Below are 19,710 nucleotides of genomic sequence, written 5' to 3'. Positions count from 1 at the left end.
GTTGTCCTGCCTTTTCTCCAAGCACACACAGTCATAAAACACATTGACAGAGAAACAGTTGAACTGTTACCACCACCACTCTGATCTACTTCCTGCCCTGCCCCGCCCCCTCCTTGCCCACTCCAACACTATTGGTAACAGCTAGTTCCAGAAAAGAGCACTTGGACAAATCACAGAAATATGACTCCTTATAAACTGTAACAATCAGAGAGAGCGAGAGCGAGAGCGAGAGAGAGAGAGAGATCATGTTTCTCATTTGTGAAAACAATAATCACTTTTGTGTTTTTTTCTTCTATCCAGCAGTGTGAGAAGGAGAGGATAGTGTGATAAGGAGGGGATAGTGTGAGAAGGGGGGGATAGTGTGAGAAGGAGGAGATAGTGTGAGAAGGAGGGGATAGTGTGAGAAGGAGGGGATAGTGTGAGAAGGGGGGGATAGTGTGAGAAGGGGGGGATAGTGTGAGAAGGGGGGGATAGTGTGAGAAGGGGGGATAGTGTGAGAAGGGGGGGATAGTGTGAGAAGGAGGTGATGGATAGTGTGAGAAGGAGGGGATAGTGTGAGAAGGAGGGGATAGTGTGAGAAGGGGGGGTAGTGTGAGAAGGGGGGGATAGTGTGAGAAGGAGGAGATAGTGTGAGAAGGGGGGGATAGTGTGAGAAGGAGGAGATAGTGTGAGAAGGGGGGGATAGTGTGAGAAGGGGGGGATATTGTGAGAAGGAGGGGATAGTGTGAGAAGGAGGGGATAGTGTGAGAAGGGGGGGATAGTGTGAGAAGGAGGTGATGGATAGTGTGAGAAGCAGGGGGTGGTGTGAGAAGGGGGGGATAGTGTGAGAAGGAGGAGATAGTGTGAGAAGGGGGGGATAGTGTGAGAAGGAGGGGATAGTGTGAGAAGGAGGGGGTAGTGTGAGAAGGAGGGGATAGTGTGAGAAGGGGGGGATAGTGTGAGAAGGAGGTGATGGATAGTGTGAGAAGGAGGGAGTGGTGTGAGAAGGAGGGGATAGTGTGAGAAGGAGGTGATAGTGTGAGAAGGAGGGGATAGTGTGAGAAGGGGGGGATAGTGTGAGAAGGGGGGGATAGTGTGAGGAGGAGGGGATGGTGTGAGAAGGAGGGGATAGTGTGAGAAGGGGGGGATAGTGTGAGAAGGGGGGGAAGAGATCAGTGTCTCAATTCCATCCAAATCAGAGGAGCAGTAGCATCCTATAGGACCACCTACTGGTCCTAGTCCTCCCTGTGAGGAGCAGTAGCATCCTATAGGACCACCTACAGGTCCTAGTCCTCCCTGTGAGGAGCAGTAGCATCCTATAGGACCACCTACTGGTCCTAGTCCTCCCTGTGAGGAGCAGTAGCATCCTATAGGACCACCTACAGGTCCTAGTCCTCCCTGTGAGGAGCAGTAGCATCCTATAGGACCACCTACAGGTCCTAGTCCTCCCTGTGAGGAGCAGTAGCATCCTATAGGACCACCTACAGGTCCTAGTCCTCCCTGTGAGGAGCAGTAGCATCCTATAGGACCACCTACAGGTCCTAGTCCTCCCTGTGAGGAGCAGTAGCATCCTATAGGACCACCTACAGGTCCTAGTCCTCCCTGTGAGGAGCAGTAGCATCCTATAGGACCACCTACAGGTCCTAGTCCTCCCTGTGAGGAGCAGTAGCATCCTACAGGACCACCTACAGGTCCTAGTCCTCCCTGTGAGGAGCAGTAGCATCCTACAGGACCACCTACAGGTCCTAGTCCTCCCTGTGAGGAGCAGTAGCATCCTACAGGACCACCTACAGGTCCTAGTCCTCCCTGTGAGGAGCAGTAGCATCCTACAGGACCACCTACAGGTCCCAGTCCTCCCTGTGAGGAGCAGTAGCATCCTATAGGACCACTTACAGGTCCTAGTCCTCCCTGTGAGGAGCAGTAGCATCCTATAGGACCACCTACAGGTCCTAGTCCTCCCTGTGAGGAGCAGTAGCATCCTATAGGACCACCTACAGGTCCTAGTCCTCCCTGTGAGGAGCAGTAGCATCCTATAGGACCACCTACTGGTCCTAGTCCTCCCTGTGAGGAGCAGTAGCATCCTATAGGACCACCTACAGGTCCTAGTCCTCCCTGTGAGGAGCAGTAGCATCCTATAGGACCACCCACAGATCCTAGTCCTCCCTGTGAGGAGCAGTAGCATCCTATAGGACCACCTACTGGTCCTAGTCCTCCCTGTGAGGAGCAGTAGCATCCTATAGGACCACCTACTGGTCCTAGTCCTCCCTGTGAGGAGCAGTAGCATCCTATAGGACCACCTACAGGTCCTAGTCCTCCCTGTGAGGAGCAGTAGCATCCTATAGGACCACCTACAGGTCCTAGTCCTCCCTGTGAGGAGCAGTAGCATCCTATAGGACCACCTACAGGTCCTAGTCCTCCCTGTGAGGAGCAGTAGCATCCTATAGGACCACCTACAGGTCCTAGTCCTCCCTGTGAGGAGCAGTAGCATCCTATAGGACCACCTACAGGTCCTAGTCCTCCCTGTGAGGAGCAGTAGCATCCTACAGGACCACCTACAGGTCCTAGTCCTCCCTGTGAGGAGCAGTAGCATCCTATAGGACCACCTACTGGTCCTAGTCCTCCCTGTGAGGAGCAGTAGCATCCTATAGGAACACCTACAGGTCCTAGTCCTCCCTGTGAGGAGCAGTAGCATCCTATAGGACCACCTACAGGTCCTAGTCCTCCCTGTGAGGAGCAGTAGCATCCTATAGGACCACCTACAGGTCCTAGTCCTCTCCCTGTGAGGAGCAGTAGCATCCTATAGGACCACCTACTGGTCCTAGTCCTCCCTGTGAGGAGCAGTAGCATCCTATAGGACCACCCACAGGTCCTAGTCCTCCCTGTGAGGAGCAGTAACATCCTACAGGAACACCTACAGGTCCTAGTCCTCCCTGTGAGGAGCAGTAGCATCCTATAGGAACACCTACAGGTCCTAGTCCTCCCTGTGAGGAGCAGTAGCATCCTATAGGACCACCTACAGGTCCTAGTCCTCCCTGTGAGGAGCAGTAGCATCCTATAGGACCACCTACAGGTCCTAGTCCTCCCTGTGAGGAGCTAGATTATAATTCTCCCTGTGCATGGATGATGTGCTACTGCAGCTGATGTTGACAACGTGAGGTATTGACTGAGGTCCTGTGCAGTTCACAGGATGCGTTTGTGCGTGACTGTAGTGTAGGTGGGGTTTGGCTGCAAGAATAGGCACTTAAATCCCCGCTGTGACCTGAGATCCATCGGCCTATGTGGCGTCTCAACTTTGCAGTCTTTTTTTTTTTTACAAGAAAGTGTGTGTTTGTGTGGATGAGAGTGTGTGAGCTGAGTCTCTCTTCAGTGTGCATGGTAAAGACGGGGTCACTCTCGTATGCTGGCGGAGTAAGAGAACTGGGGGAAGTGTGCTGGCTGGTTGGGGTCACCACAGTCCAGGTTGGTATCTGGAACACGCAGAAAACACTCAGTCAACATCACCTCTGTAACGGCACGCTTGGTGGTATATTGTGTCACACACACACACACACACACACACACACTCACACTTGTCTGGAGGCGTGACGGTGATGGTCTGTGCCGTGAACTCGTCGTCAAAGTAACGGGTGTCGGTCTCCGACGTCACCTGAGGCTTGAAGGGCGGAGTCAGCTGAGGAGGGAGAGAGCAGTGACTGATTGGCGAATGGTCTGCTTGGCACTCAGCATCAAGGAGAAGGATTGGGGTGTAAGGCCCTGCGATACACTAGTGTCCTGTCTAGGGGGCGTACTTGTACATCAAGCTGCCTCGCGCTACAGAAACGGGCTACTTACTTTACTTATTTATGATGCAAGGTCATTTAGGGATCAGTCAGTCGATGTCGAACTAGCCCAGGGTGATTTCTGATCATCTGTACAGCACGACTGCAAAAAAGATGACCTGGAATGTCCCATTTATTGACTACCTATCAGTACCACTAAGCTATCAGCCTCCAGTCACTCACCTTCCTCTCTACCACGTCCTGCCAGTTGATGGAGGTGAAGAACTTGTGGGACATCACGTCTTTGGCATCATCCGGTCCTCCCCCTAACCTGTCAATAACAAATATCAGAGGTTGCTTCAAATGGTGCGCTCACGTTTGGTTGCACTGCTTTTCCGAAGAGGAGCGTCTTACGTTTTATTTTGTCAGAGCGCTCTAAAATTGCGCCCATTTCGGTCGCATATGCTCCTGAATGTTTTGCTGTGCGACCTGGAATGTTTATTTGGGTGCACCAGTGTGCCTAGACAAAGAGAACAAACTGAGCATAAACCGAGCGGCTTGTTTCTAGCCCAAACCGTTCAAAAGTTATCACCCATATTATCGTCGCTAAAAAATTTTTCTTTCAATCACGCATTAACATTCAGAAACCATCTAACGGTCAACTAAAACTACTTGCGGGCCGCTAACCATTTGTTAACACCTTGTTCAGTCATGTTACCTCATTGGCTAGCTAGCTAACAACATGGTAACTTTACCAGTAAACAAACATTTGGTGGCACAGAGAGAAAGGAAAAGGGACGTGCTTCAAAAGTAGTTAGAATTCATATAGACCAAATGTAGGTTATACACTGAGTGTTCAAAACATTAGGAACACCTTCCTAATATTGAGTTGCACCCCCCTTTTGCCCTCAGAACAGCCTCAATTCGTCGGGGCATGGACTCTGCAAGGTGTCGAAAGCGTTCCACAGGGATGCTGGCCCATGTTGACTCCAATGGTTCCCATAGTTGTGTCAAGTTCGCTGGATGTCCTTTGGGTGGTGGACCATTCTTGATACACACAGGAAACTGTTGAGCGTGAAAAACCCAGTGTGCCTGGCCCCTACTACCATACCTCGTTCAAAGGCACTTAAATCTTTTGTCTTGCCCATTCACCCTCTGAATGGCACACATACACAATCCATGTCTCAAGGCTTAAAAATCCTTCTTTAACCTGTCTCCTCCCCTTCATCTACACTGATTGAAGTGAATTTAACAAGTGACATCAATAAGGGATCATAGCTTTCACCTGGATTCACCTGGTCAGTCTGTCATGGAAAGAGCAGGTGTTCCTAATGTTTTGTGCACTCAGTGTATATTAATGAACTTAAAAATATATTTTTCTGGTGCTCCTAAATTTGATGTGGTGCTCCTAATACAAGTGCTGCCCCCAGCATTTTAACAGCACGCCCAAGGCGGCTTCAGTTGAAGAAACTACTTCAAGTTGTGGTATTTAATAAATATCCATGTTTTCTGAACGAACAAACGCACGCACGCACGCACGCACGCACGCACGCACGCACGCGCGCGCGCGCGCGCACGCGCACGCGCACGCGCACGCGCACACGCACACGCACACGCACACGCACACACACACACACACACACACACACACACACACACACACACACACACACACAGTCTTGTTTAACTAACCTTGTGGGGGGACACAATTGATTCCCATTCAAAATCCTATTTTCCCTAACCCTTACCCTAACCCCAAAACCTAACCTTAACCCCAAAACCTAACCTTTAACCCCTAATCCTAATCCTAACCTTAACTCTAAACCCCCTACAAAATAGCCTTTTCCTTGTGTTGGCTTAGTTTTCACACACACACCTTTCTTAAGCAGACACCCAGCCTAACACACACAAACACAAATCGGGTCCTCCCTGAGCAGGCCAGTCAAACCTCCCACCCCGACGTACCTCTGCTTGGGGTCCTTTTTGAGCAGGCCGGTGAGCAGGGCCTTGCCCTCGGGGGCCAGGTTCTTGGGGAATCGGATCTCCTCCATGAGGATGAGCTCAAAAAGCCTCTCGTGGTCTTGGTTGTAGAAAGGCAGCCGACCGCACATCATCTCGTACATGACCACGCCCAGGCCCCACCAGTCCACCGCCCGGCCGTAGTCATTGTCCTCCAGCACCTAGACAGAGACAGAGACAGAGACAGAGAGACAGAGACAGAGACAGAGACAGAGACAGAGACAGAGAGAGAGAGAGAGAGAGAGAGAGAGAGAGAGAGAGAGAGAGAGAGAGAGAGAGAGAGAGAGAGAGAGAGAGAGAGACAGAGACAGAGACAGAGACAGAGACAGAGACAGAGACAGAGACAGAGACAGAGAGACAGAGAGACAGAGACAGAGACAGAGACAGAGACAGAGAGACAGAGAGACAGAGAGAGAGATTTGTTCACAGTGCAGACCTTAATGCTCAAATCAGATAGTTTTTTTGTCTGTCTAAACAGCAATTTGCAAGTGACCAGATTGGATGAGTCACTTCAAACTGCCACTTTATGGGGTATTCAAAATAAATGTTCCAGAGGCAATTGATTGATAAAATGACCATAAAGTATGAGGTATCTTTCTACCTAAATACTCACTGCATTAACATAGAACATGAAAACATTATTATCAGTGGATAAGACAACTAATCTTAAGGTAATAAATGACCCCAATAAAACAAGTGGTTCTTACAGGAACACCACAGTGAGTCTAGAATGGCCTCTCTACTTGTCTCACTTCCTGCATTTGTACTGCTACAAAAAGAGAAAAACATTTTGCAACTGAAATTGAAATTGAAAAAGTAGGTTTCTTACTGGACCAGTTATTCCCTCCCAGTTTTAGTTAGTTTCTTTACGTTTGGTGCTTAATGAACACAACTAAGGTTGTATGCCAACTGTGTAGCATGTGCTTGTGTCACTAGACATGCCCAGCAACGGGCCCTCACCTCCGGCGCCAGGTACTCCGGGGTGCCGCAGAAGGTCTTCATGGTGGCGCCGTCCGTGATGCCCTCCTTACACAGCCCAAAGTCAGTGATTTTAACATGTCCGTCGTTGTCCAGCATTAGATTCTCCAGCTGAGAAGTTACAGCGACACGAATGAAACATTAGAACGTAGTTCCTGGTGATTATGTCATTATCAAGGCTCAACACGGTAAGCTACAGTTGAGTACGTTAATTAGTCTGTATCCTGACAGAACACCTGCTTACAATTACATGATCTTTTTATACACTGAACAAAAATATTAACGAAACATGCAACAATTTCAAAGGTTTTACTAAGTTACAGTTCATATAAGGAAATCAGTCAATTGAAATAAATTCATTAGGCCCTAATCTATGGATTTCACATGACTGGGAATACAGATACACATCTGTTGGTCACAGATACCTTAAAAAATAAAAAAGTAGGGGCATGGATCAGAAAACCAGTCAGTATCTGGTGTGACCACCATTTGCCTCATGCAGCACGACACATCTCCTTCACATAGAGTTGATCAGGCTGTTTGTTGTGCCCTGTGGAATGTCGTCCCACTCCTCTTTAATGGCTGTGCGAAGTTTCTGGATCAGGCAGGTAAGAATGTTTCATTCATCAGCCATGTTAGCTGGGGGGGATGGGGGGAGGGGGGGTCACACTCAGGACTCTACAGTGTGAACATTTCATAAAAATAGTGAAATCAAGTATGGGCACAAGCTGTTTCTAAAGTATTTCTGCTGTTTTGTTTCATATCTTGTAATGCACACAGAAATGTGAAATCCTAATGTTATAGCTATCCAACCTTGCGCAGCAACACTACCTGTCTGGGGGGCTGTGAGCACTGAGTAGAGTACTGAAGGGTTTCTTTTTAGAAGCAAAAAGCTGCTCTAATTTACTTGAAAGTCTCCTTCAGTGAGGTTTGCTTCCACTGCTAGCAAAAAGAGACATCTTAAAAGGGCAGCTGAAAATGGGTCAATTTAACACATTACCTGTTACTTTTTTAAGAAACATTACTAAACATGCTCATCCATTTTTTTCTTGTGTAATTATGGCGGGGGGGGGGGGGGAATGTGGCTGGAAAAAAATCTGAGTGGCCTCAGGATTACGTCACGGTATCTCTGTGCATTCAAATTGCAATTGTGTTCGTTGTCTGTAGTTATGCCTGCCCATACCATAACCCCACCGCCACCATGGGGCACTCTCTTCACAACGTTGACATCAGCAAACCACTCGCCCACACGACGCCATACACGCTACTCTGTCTGCCATCTGCCCGGTACAGTTGAAACCGGGATTCATCCTTGAAGAGCACATTTCTCAAGCGTGACAGTGGCCATCGATGGTGAACATTTGCCCACTGAAGTCGATTACGACGCTGAACTGCAGTCAGGTCAAGACCCTGGTGAGGACAGGGAGCACGCAGATGAGCTTCCCTGAGATGGTTTCTGACAGTTTGTGCAAAAATTATTCAGTTGTGCAAACTCACAGTTTCATCAGCTGTCCGGGTGGCTGATCTCAGACGATCCCGCAGTTGAAGAAGCCGGATGTGGAGGTCCTGGGCTGGCGTGGTTACACATGGTCTGCGGTTGTGAGGTCAGTTGGACGTACAGCCAAATTCTCTAAAACGACGTTGGAGGCGGCTTATGGTAGAGAAATTAACATAAAAATTCTCTGGCAACAGCTCTGGTGGACATTCCTGCAGTCAGCATGCCAATTTGCACGCTTCCTCAAAACTTGAGACATCTGTGGCATTGTGTTGTGTGACAAAACTGCACATTTAAGAGTGGCCTTTTATTGTCCCCAGCACAAGGTGCACCTGTGTAATGATCATGCTGTTTAATCAGCTTCTTGATATGCCACACCTGTCAGGTGGATGGATTATCTTGGCAAAGGAGAAATGCTCACTAACAAGGATGTAAACAAATTTCTTCACAAAATTTGAGAGAAATACGCTTTTTCTGCGTATGGACAGTTTCTGGGAGCTTTAATTTCAGCTCATGAAACATGGGACCTTTACATGTTGCGTTTTATTTTATTTTATACATACATAATGAACAAAAATATAATGGGGGGGTTCAAACATTATTGAGACAGTTATAACAGAGGGGAAAACAGGTAGGTGAGAGAAACAGTTTGAATGGTTGGAGCGGGGAATTTAACCCCAGTCTCCAGTGGGGAGAGGAATGTGTCTAAGCTGGGCATCATGATTATTATCACCATTTAGGAAAATCACATGACTGAAGTATGAGGGCAGAATGTCTTTGTCACTTGGTTCAGGAAAACCCAACTCCTTCGATGAATATGCGTGGTTTACAGCCTACCTTCAGGTCCCTGTATACCACATCACGAGAGTGGAGGTACTCCAACGCAGATACGATCTCAGCGCCATAGAAACGGGCCCGGTCTTCCGTGAACACACGATCCCGAGACAGGTGGAAGAAGAGCTGGAGGGAAGAACAGAGCATTCTTTTTGAGATGCTTTGATAAAACAGTTTCTCGATTGCTTGAACACTTTCTTGAAACTGTTAATACAGCCCACTAAAATGTATGTGTTTGCCAAAACAACACATCTCTTGCAAAATGCACTTACACCATCACCACTTAAAATACCTTTCACAAAATTAGCCAATTCCATTAAAACGGAATAGTATTTCATTGAATGAGAAGGTTCATGTCACCATTTACATTTTAGTCATTTAGCAGACGCTCTTATCGTCTTAAAAGGCCAAGTGCACTCAAAAACGTGATTTTCCTGTGTTTTGTATACATTTCCACACTATGAGGTTGGAATAATACTGTGAAAATGATGATAATGCTATTTTAGTGTAAGAGCTGTTTGAAAAGACCACCTGAAATTTCAGCCTGTTTTGGTGGGATGGAGTTTTGGCCTGCCTGGTGACATCACCAGGCGGTAAATTAGTTAATAGACCAATAAGAAAGAGCTAGTTTTCCCCTCCCCACTCAGACCACTCCCAGACAGTCGAAGGCAGAATTCGTGCTTGAGAAATTGCTATTTTGTTGTTTATTTTTTACCATTTTAATTTAAAACAATCACAGTAAGATTCTTAAATTGTTACCGAGAAATGATTTGATATTGAGATAAAAATGACCGCATTGGACCTTTAAGACAGCTAGGTGAGACAGTCATAGTAAGTACATTATTCTTCAATAGTCAGTGCCAGTAAGAAAAGAGGAGTGTTAGAGATTCACCAGATGACTGTTTCTTCATCCTGGTCCTGGGAACACAAAGTGGTGCACATTTTTGTTTTTGCCGTAGCGCTGTTTTGCAAAATGTGTCTTGTAATAGAGATTTGTGTCTACTGTTTTGCAAAAAAAAAGTGTTTATCGTTTGCATTTAGTGTGAAAACAATGTGAAATGACAATCTGTTGTTTGGCCATGTGGATACCAGTTTGAATCACAGTGTTCAAGCAATCGAAAAAGTGTGTGTTCGTGTGTGTTCGTGTGTGTGTGTTCATGTGTGTGTGTTAATGTATATCTGTGTGTACATTGGGACACCCACCTCTCCTCCGTTGGCGTATTCCATCACAAAACATAATCGGTCATGAGTCTGGAAAGCATATTTCAGTGTCTGGAAGAGTGGAAGGGGACAATTGATCAATGTCCTCCTATTAGATCAGATGTTTCTTTATTGTCTGATTTTCACAGACATTTGTTTAAGAACCAAAAAATGCGCAGCGATAAGAAAAGATTAGAGACATGTCATAGGCTAGACATCACAAATATAAATTCATGAAAAAAATGACAGCTTAAGGACTTTTACTACAAACAGCCCAACTCCAGTCCTCCAGTCTCCCCAACAGTATTTCCAACTCCAGTCCTCCAGTCCCCCCAACAGTATTTCCAACTCCAGTCCTCCAGTCCCCCCAACAGTATTTCCAACTCCAGTCCTCCAGTCCCCCCAACAGTGTTTCCAACTCCAGTCCTCCAGTCCCCCCAACAGTGTTTCCAACTCCAGTCCTCCAGTCCCCCCAACAGTGTTTCCAACTCCAGTCCTCCAGTCCCCTCAACAGTATTTCCAACTCCAGTCCTCCAGTCCCCTCAACAGTGTTTCCAACTCCAGTCCTCCAGTCCCCCCAACAGTGTTTCCAACTCCAGTCCTCCAGTCCCCCCAACAGTGTTTCCAACTCCAGTCCTCCAGTCCCCCCAACAGTGTTTCCAACTCCCGTCCTCCAGTCCCCCCAACAGTGTTTCCAACTCCAGTCCTCCAGTCCCCCCAACAGTGTTTCCAACTCCTCCAGTCCCCCCAACAGTATTTCCAACTCCAGTCCTCCGGTCCCCCCAACAGTGTTTCCAACTCCAGTCATCCAGTCCCCCCAACAGTGTTTCCAACTCCAGTCCTCCAGTCCCCCCAACAGTGTTTCCAACTCCAGTCCCCCCAACAGTGTTTCCAACTCCAGTCCTCCAGTCCCCCCAACAGTGTTTCCAACTCCAGTCCTCCAGTCCCCCCAACAGTGTTTCCAACTCCAGTCCTCCAGTCCCCCCAACAGTGTTTCCAACTCCAGTCCTCCAGTCCCCCCAACAGTGTTTCCAACTCCAGTCCTCCAGTCCCCCCAACAGTGTTTCCAACTCCAGTCCTCCAGTCCCCCCAACAGTATTTCCAACTCCCCCCAACAGTGTTTCCAACTCCAGTCCTCCAGTCCCCCCAACAGTGTTTCCAACTCCAGTCCTCCAGTCCCCCCAACAGTGTTTCCAACTCCAGTCCTCCAGTCCCCCCAACAGTGTTTCCAACTCCAGTCCTCCAGTCCCCCCAACAGTGTTTCCAACTCCAGTCCTCCGGTCCCCCCAACAGTGTTTCCAACTCCAGTCATCCAGTCCCCCCAACAGTGTTTCCAACTCCAGTCCTCCAGTCCCCCCAACAGTGTTTCCAACTCCAGTCCCCCCAACAGTGTTTCCAACTCCAGTCCTCCAGTCCCCCCAACAGTGTTTCCAACTCCAGTCCTCCAGTCCCCCCAACAGTGTTTCCAACTCCAGTCCTCCAGTCCCCCCAACAGTGTTTCCAACTCCAGTCCTCCAGTCCCCCCAACAGTGTTTCCAACTCCAGTCCTCCAGTCCCCCCAACAGTGTTTCCAACTCCAGTCCTCCAGTCCCCCCAACAGTATTTCCAACTCCCCCCAACAGTGTTTCCAACTCCAGTCCTCCAGTCCCCCCAACAGTGTTCCCAACTCCAGTCCTCCAGTCCCCCCAACAGTGTTTCCAACTCCAGTCCTCCAGTCCCCCCAACAGTGTTTCCAACTCCAGTCCTCCAGTCCCCCCAACAGTGTTTCCAACTCCAGTCCTCGAGTCCCCCCAACAGTACACATTTCTGTAGTAAACCTGGACAAGCACACCAGATTCAACTTGTCAACTAATCATCAAGCCCTCAATGAGCTGAATCAGGTGAGTTTGTCCGCGGCTACAACGACAATGTGTGCCGTTGGGGGTACTGGACAACTGGAGTTGGGAACCACTGCTATTCAGGACTATACAGCACGTGTGGGTGTTCTGTTCTGGACCAGCACATGTAATGAGGTGAGAGGAACACGGACCACTCACCGTGAGGAAGGGATGCCGGGTGTTCTGTAGCACTCTGCTCTCTGTGACCGTGTGTGCTACCTCGTCCTAGACATTTACACAAATCAGAGGGTCAGAGGTCACAGCAACACTAAACACATAGATAAGAGTACCATCATGGCTCAGTCATTGTCAAATAGATTCCCTCCTTCAAAAATCACTGAAGCCAGGGTATGATCAGAAGGTATTATTGGAAACACAAGAGAACACAGGACATTCCAAAGGCTTCTGGTATGAGCCGAGGCCCGACGATGCTAGTGTTAAGACAACGATAAGAAACGCAACATAATACAAACAATTAAAAGATCCTTTGCTTATTACAAAATATACCACATACTATGCACAATAAAGCCAATTAGACTACACAGATTAGGCCTAATACACACGGATCGTCATTCCCCAATAACAACTTGATGGCCAGTAGGCACCACTGTAAAGTGGTATAGGTCAGGGGTATTTCTTTACCTTAGCGATGATGACCTCCTTGCGCAGGATCTTCATGGCGTAGTGCATCCCCGTGGCTTTCTCCTTGACCAGGATCACCTTGCCAAACGTCCCCTTCCCCAGCAGCTTCAGGTAGTCAAAGTCACTCATGGTCTGACAACACCGAGACAGGGTTGGACATTCAACCATCTTATCTTGGGTGACCCGGCCCAGCCAAACACATTGACAATGGGAAGGATGGACAGTGGTAGTGATGATGAAGTATGATACTCTACTAAACATACCATTCACACACCTGCGTAGGAACAAACCAGGATTCAACCATTTTGGAAGAACAATCTGTGAGTGAGCACGTGGTTTATCATGTCATTAAATGAACATGTATTTGTGTGACTCTTACCATGTATGCATTTGTATCTGTCATATGCACAGTATATGTTGCTGCACACACACCACTTTGCAGCGGGTCTCGGACTTGGCTACACACACACACACACGCACACACGCACACGCACCACTTTGGAGTTGGTCTTGGACATGGCCACCTCCATCTCCTCCATGCTGCTGCTGTCGCTGGGAGAACCAAACAGGTCCATGGGCTCCTCCTCCTCCTCCTCTCGTACCTTCAACCCATTGGCCACCGCCTGGATGGCACGTATCCACTCCTCTCTGACACACAGACACAGACACACAGACACACACACACACAGACACAGACAATGTGCAATTACCACACCATAGTGAGCTTGTAGGGTTCCTTTGAACCACTAATCGTTTGTCCATGACTCAGACAGAAACACATCCCTCCCTCCACCTCTATGTTGACTACTGTTATTCCTCCTCCCCACTGTCTACCTACCCTTTCCATTGGTCCCTTCTCACACCTCGTAGTTCCCCCCCATATCCCTTCCTCACCTCTCTGCATTGCTTTCTACGTGGAAGGTCCTCTCGATGACAGTGGTCCACTGCAGGCAGCGGATAACGAACGTGTTAGGCTTGGGCCGTTCAGTCTTCATCAGCTGGCATTCTGGGACGGAAGGGGAGACAGAGAAGAGGGATCAAGCGTTACATATGTTTTAATGCCGCAATCCAGTGTTTCTACCTCTGTTGTTTCATTTACAAGGTGTGAAGTGTGAAGACCCCCAAAGCAACATCCAGGCCTACAAACACCAAAATATTCAGTTGAAGTGTTCTGTACAGAGGTGGTGAGAGGACAGCAGGGCATGTCCTGCTCTGTAAACCTTGCTACAGAACCAACAGTGCCACAGAGTCACCTGTGACATCATCAACAATAGTTTTCACTTTGAGGGACAGACCCTCACCTCCCACTGAGAAGTTGTTGAGAGGGGGCAAGCTCTGGTCGGACAGCTCAGGCTTCTCTTTGTAGCCGATGAAGGAGCCGTCACTCTTCAGGATGAAGTAGCGTGCTCTCCAAGTCTTGATGTACTCACCTGCACAGAGAAACAAGTGGGCTTGAGTACACAGCACCCGAATACTCTCATAGCCTAGTCTCTGAGGTTAGCCACAATGTACATTCTATGGCAACTACATAGTTTGGATTAGAATGTCTCGAGACATGTATGGCTTTGTCAGATGATGTTATTGAAATTGTGTTTGAAAGTGATTATATTACATTTGCTGTGAATAATAAGAAATGGAGGGTCCTCACCTCTCTTGTGGAGCCATCCTTCTCTGACTACGCTGGCCTCATTCATAGTGAAGGGTGGGAAGGTTGTGGAAGGGGGTAGGGATGGGGAATGGGTGGGGTAAAGGGAGGGGGGCCTGGGTGACGGTTCGACTGGTCAGGAGGGTGTCAGTGTAAACAATGCCCCAGCACCTAGACAAACAATGCACAACATGAGAAGAATATTAATGACAGCTAGCCTACATGTGTTTGAAAGACATAGCCTACACAGACTATGAAGAGATAAGCAGAGATGAACAGTGTTTTGCATCCAATATGATTTTCCAGGCAAAAATATTACTGGCACCTAACCTGTCTGGCTGAATGACAAAAAACAACTTATGAAATATAGCTTGACCAGGGGTGTAGTGCTGCCAGAGCGCGGAGGAGCGGTGCACCCTCACTTTTTTTCTATTTGAGAATACACAGAGCTGGTAAAACTATTTCTGGAAAATGTATTCTCATAAATTATATTGAATTGCCACAAAAAAAAAACATGAAAAACAATAGATGTTGGTTTCTTCCCTGTCTTCTCTCTGGCGGTGGTGAGAATGATGAACTATAGGCTACATGTGTGCAATGCGGAGGACAGTCGGAGGCTTGACCACTTTGACCAATCAGAACGTTGAAAAAATAATCCTAATTTACAGTGGGTCTGCCTTGATGTACATAAAACTCCATGGACCCCGTCTTGCCCAGTGAAAGCCAGAACGATATGTGACCACTTGGTTACGGCGACACCGTTCTGCTGAGGACACCCAAACCAGTGGCCACCGCAAAGCCCAAGGAGCCTGATCCCCTCTGGAAGTTCCTCCAGCCTGCTTGGGAGATAAAGCCTACATTGGATATTGGTTGAGACGCAGGGCCCATTCTACACTGAACAAAAATATAAACACAACATGTAAAGTGTTGGTCACATGTTTCATGAGCTGAAATAAAAGATCCCAGTAATTTTCTATATGCACAAAAAAGCATATTTATGTCAATTTTCTTGCACAAATGTATTTACATCCCTGTTAGTGAGCATTTCTCCTTGATAATCCATCCACCTGACAGGTGTGGCATATCAAGAAGTTGATTAAACAGCATGATCATTACACAGGTGCACCTTGTGCTGGGGACAATAAAAGGCCACTAAAATGTGCAGTTTTGTCACACAACACAATGCCACAGATGTCTCAAGTTTTGAGGGAGCATGCAATTGGCATTCTGACTGCAGGAATTTCCACCAGAGCTGTTGCCAGACAATTTAATGTTAATTTCTCTACCATGTGCCGCCTCCAACGTCGTTTTAGAGAATTTGGCAGTACGTCCAACCGGCCTCACAACCGCAGACCACGTGTAACCCCGCCAGCCCAGGACCTCCACATCCGGCTTCTTCACCTGCGGGATCATCTGAGACCAGCCACCCGGTCTCAGGGAAGCTCATCTGCGTGCTCATCATCCTCACCAGAGTCTTGACCTGACAGCAGTGCGGCATCGTAACCGACTTCAGTGGGCAAATGCTCACCATCGATGGCCACTGGTACGCTGGAGAAGTGTGGTCTTCAAGGATTAATGAGGCCCATTGTCATACCATTCATCCGCCACCATCACCTCATGTTTCAGCATGATAATGCACGGCCCCATGTTACAAGGATCTGCATACAATTCCTGGAAGCTGAAAATGTCCCATTTCTTCCATGGCCTGCATACTCACCAGACATGTCACCCATTGAGCATCTTTGGGACGCTCTGGAGCGACGTGTACGACAGCGTGTTCCAGTTCCTGCCAATATCCAGCAACTTAGCACAGCCATTGAAGAGGAGTGGGACAACATTCCACAGGCCACAATCAACAGCCTGATCAACTCTATGTGAAGGAGATGTGTCGCGCTGCATGAGGCAAATGGTGGTCACACCAGATTCTGACAGGTTTTCTGATCCACGCCGCTACCTTTAAAAAAAGAAAATGCATCTGTGACCAACAGATGCATATCTGTATTCCCAGTCATGTGAAATCCATAGATTAGGGCCTAATTTATTTATTTCAATTGACTGATTTTCTTATATGAACTGTAACTCTGTCAAATCTCATATTTTTGTTCAGTATAGCTTGGTTTGTCAGGGTGGGCATTTGGAAATGTGATTTGGGCCAAGTTGGAAGTAACAATGCATTTATAGTTTATTGAGATGCATGAATACACCACACCAAAAGCTTGATTTTATGGCTGTTTTAAAACAAATGTCCTGCAATTCTAGGTAGTAATGATTCATGTTCACTACTTGGTCAATTGATTTGATAGCATGTTTAATCTATGCAAATAAATTATATTAATTGATAGTTCACCTCTCTGTTTTCTTTTATTCTGTAATAGGTTATATTGTAACCATGTGTTCAAGCTAATCAAATCAAAGTTTATTTGATACAAAACTACATAATACAATGAAATGCCTACTTGCAATAAAGCTCTCCTTGCAAACAGGGAAATATTATTAAGCTATATGTATTTATATTGCACGCATGACTGTAAGTCGCTTTGGATAAAAGCGTCTGCTAAATGGCATATTATTATTATTAACATTAGGATATAGATTACAAATAGCTATACCACTTAGTCGTAGGCCTATTAAGCTATAGGCCTACTGCGAATGATTGTTTGTTCCTGAATTGGCGGAATGGCCAGAGCTATCCTTCAGCATCACAAGTTGGTTCAACTTCTTTAACGTCATTGCACGAGCCAGGCGCTGTCCTTTCAGCACCACTGCAGGGCGCTCCAATCTCTTAAAATTACATCTCATCAAGATCGGTTGCCTATGGCTAAGATGTCTAGCAAGATCACAATGATTCACTTTCATTTGACATAACAAAAACCGAATATAATACCATAACATAGTAGGCCTATAACGTTGCTGTTCCACCAAAAACACCTCATTTCTAATGACATTTTAGGATGGTTAGCTGAAGCTGAATAGTCAAAAAATAATAGCATGCGCCAAACCGGAACCTACCACTAGGCAGGATATATGCATTGATTGAAACAAAATACAAGAACGGCTAATAGTTTATTAACACCATCTGCTCTAATTCGCTCACGAAACAGTAATTCAAGAATACCTAAATGCATATTCCCATGAAACTGATTGAGATCAACCAAATGATTGGCATGGAGAATCAGTTTGAACGTTTCACGGGTAAAACGTGAAGAATTATAGTTCAAGATTAACAGTGATGATGACCTATTTTGAAATTAGGTAGCCTATGCCTAACTTGGTGTTGGAGGGTATTATAAAACGAAAATGTTATTGAGACAATTTGTGTGAGCATAAGCAGACGTTGCAATTGGAGGATGCATTTTATAATGATAGGCTATTCAATTGGCTACATATGTCGGTACAAACGTCGATTGAAGAAAGTATGACGTCATTGTAAAAAAAAATATCGCTCCCTCACCTAAATAAATAGCACTACACCACTGGGCAACACATGTGCTACAAGAACAGATAATGATGCTTTCAAAGCAACTGGGAACTCAGAGATCTCCGTCTTCCGAGCGTTCATGACAACTGGGAACTCGGGAAAAAACGAGCTCCAACTGGTACAAATATTGTTGTAACGGTCATCCAACTCGGGCCTCTTTCTAGAGCTCTGACTTTCCGATATGAAGATCAATGACTTCATGATTTGACCTCGTATTTTTCCGAGTTCCCAGTTGTCTTGAAAGCACCAATAGATCAGAGCAACGTGCCAGTGGGTCCCAGCAAGCACCCCCGCACAGCGGGATAAAGTGTTGCAATGCAATGGGTGTACAGAGCGCATTCGACATCGAATTGGCCAGCTAGGTAGGAGCCTAGCAGACACTCAAATCAGCTGTCAAACCTATAGCTAACTAAAACCTGTTTTACTTGAGATCTAGCTAGCTACTCAAGACAGGCTGAAACTTGATATATAAACAGATATCTGGAGCGCAATGACTAATCAATAACTGCTATTTTGTTGACAATCAATGTGTAATGGATCGACGATGGTGGATCTGTAGCTAGCTATAACTAGAATAGCATATGAAATTCACTTAAATATGGTAAAATTGAAATGGCCAGGCACAAACAGTCTGAATGTCGGATAGCCACTTCTATCTCTAACAAGCTAGATCAGCTATTCCGGTTTTTGGTACACAGCTCACACGACACTAACTTTAGTTACTATCTTCATAGCAGCTAGCTAACGTTAGCTGGCTAGCAATCTGTTAGCTGGCAAGTCCCGCTTCAACTCTGAACAGGGACTGACAACAACACCTGTCACTTTTCCACCCGCAACTGAAACGTACTTACAAGTTGACCTTCTATACAACTTCACTTGCCCATTTACTCTTTATCAAGGAGCTAGTTAACGTTAGCTAATATTGTAAACAAACAGAAGAAACCTCAATTGTAACCTTTGACGTTAGCTAGCTACGCTATGTTCCAGTTATACTCCCCACTATGGGCATGGCCTCTTGAGAATAAGCAGACACCGATGAACCCTGTCAGACTGTTCCTCGAGTACGATATGGGAATGGCCCACCGTCTAACTATCTCTGTGCAACAAGGACGTCTCAAAATGGTTGTTTTCAGCAAGTTAGCTAATTAGCTAGCAAGTTATCTAGCCTTCACATTTTATCTCTGTAGCTAGCTAGCTAGCTACGTTACCTGAGTTTCGCGAAGAGGGTGCACTAGTATGAGCCGTAAAGAACATATACATGCGTATTTATACGCTGTTTTCTCACTTAGCCCCACGTTGTTGTTGTTTATTTGACAGACTCAATCCAGAACAGACAATCTCTGGTACAGGCCATCCAAGAAGGAATCCCAAACAGGCAACAACAACAAAAAATAAATTCCGTGGTTGGGACACGTTGTGCGTCAGCCTGAGCAGATGTCCCCCTATGTCTGGGCCCGTGGCGAAACGGTCCCTGCTATCCGGAATCTTTGGGACGTCCCTACCCCATTTAAGTTGACGTTTAAAAAAATTAAGATAAGGGTTAAGGCAGCGTTTCCCAAACTCGGTCCTTGATTATTAGTTGATTATTAGTGCTAGGGCAAAAAAACATGCTCCCCTTGGGGTCCCGAGGACCGAGTTGGGGAAACCCTGGGTTAGGGTTAGGTAATGGTTATGGTTGGGGTTAGGGTATGAACGTCCCAAGGATCCCAGATAGCACGGACCGTTTCGCCATGGGCCCAGACATAGTGGGACAACTCCTCAGGCTGACGCAACACGTTCACACACATCTCCCCCCAGGGAGTCGT

General features: G+C 46.8%; 1 protein-coding gene across 2 annotated transcripts; it reads right to left on the bottom strand.

The window, feature by feature from the left end:
* Positions 1-3,294: 3,294 nt before the first annotated feature.
* LOC311100252 (RAC-beta serine/threonine-protein kinase-like) lies at positions 3,295-19,455 on the bottom strand. 2 transcript variants are annotated; one of them, XM_084141095.1, is made up of 14 exons: positions 19,191-19,455; positions 14,431-14,598; positions 14,084-14,212; positions 13,677-13,788; positions 13,277-13,430; positions 12,783-12,914; positions 12,300-12,365; positions 10,267-10,335; positions 9,067-9,189; positions 6,717-6,845; positions 5,703-5,917; positions 3,981-4,068; positions 3,547-3,649; positions 3,295-3,446 (listed from the first exon to the last, which is right to left on the bottom strand). In XM_084141095.1, exons 2-14 carry the CDS (start codon positions 14,474-14,476, stop codon positions 3,367-3,369), a joined length of 1,446 nt encoding a protein of 481 aa, XP_083997221.1. In that variant the 5' UTR covers positions 14,477-14,598; positions 19,191-19,455; the 3' UTR covers positions 3,295-3,366. The 2 variants fall into 2 exon arrangements, with proteins under 2 accessions (XP_083997221.1, XP_083997222.1); XM_084141096.1 differs by having other exon boundaries at positions 19,114-19,355.
* Positions 19,456-19,710: the final 255 nt, after the last annotated feature.

The sequence above is a fragment of the Coregonus lavaretus genome (assembly GCF_964263955.1).
Source record: "Coregonus lavaretus genome assembly, chromosome: 24".
Lineage (NCBI taxonomy): Eukaryota > Metazoa > Chordata > Actinopteri > Salmoniformes > Salmonidae > Coregonus > Coregonus lavaretus.
Note: the sequence above shows the minus strand (reverse complement) of the source record. Positions and strands in the feature narration are given on the sequence as shown.

Excerpts from the sequence above, each read along its gene's own strand:
- LOC311100252 (XM_084141095.1), bottom strand. The coding sequence starts at position 14,476 with ATGAATGAGGCCAGCGTAGTCAGAGAAGGATGGCTCCACAAGAGAG. Across the intron at positions 14,213-14,430 it reads AGGATGGCTCCACAAGAGAG|GTGAGTACATCAAGACTTGG; the intron begins GTGAGGACCCTC and ends TTCTCTGTGCAG. Across the intron at positions 6,846-9,066 it reads TGGTATACAGGGACCTGAAG|CTGGAGAATCTAATGCTGGA; the intron begins GTAGGCTGTAAA and ends GTAACTTCTCAG.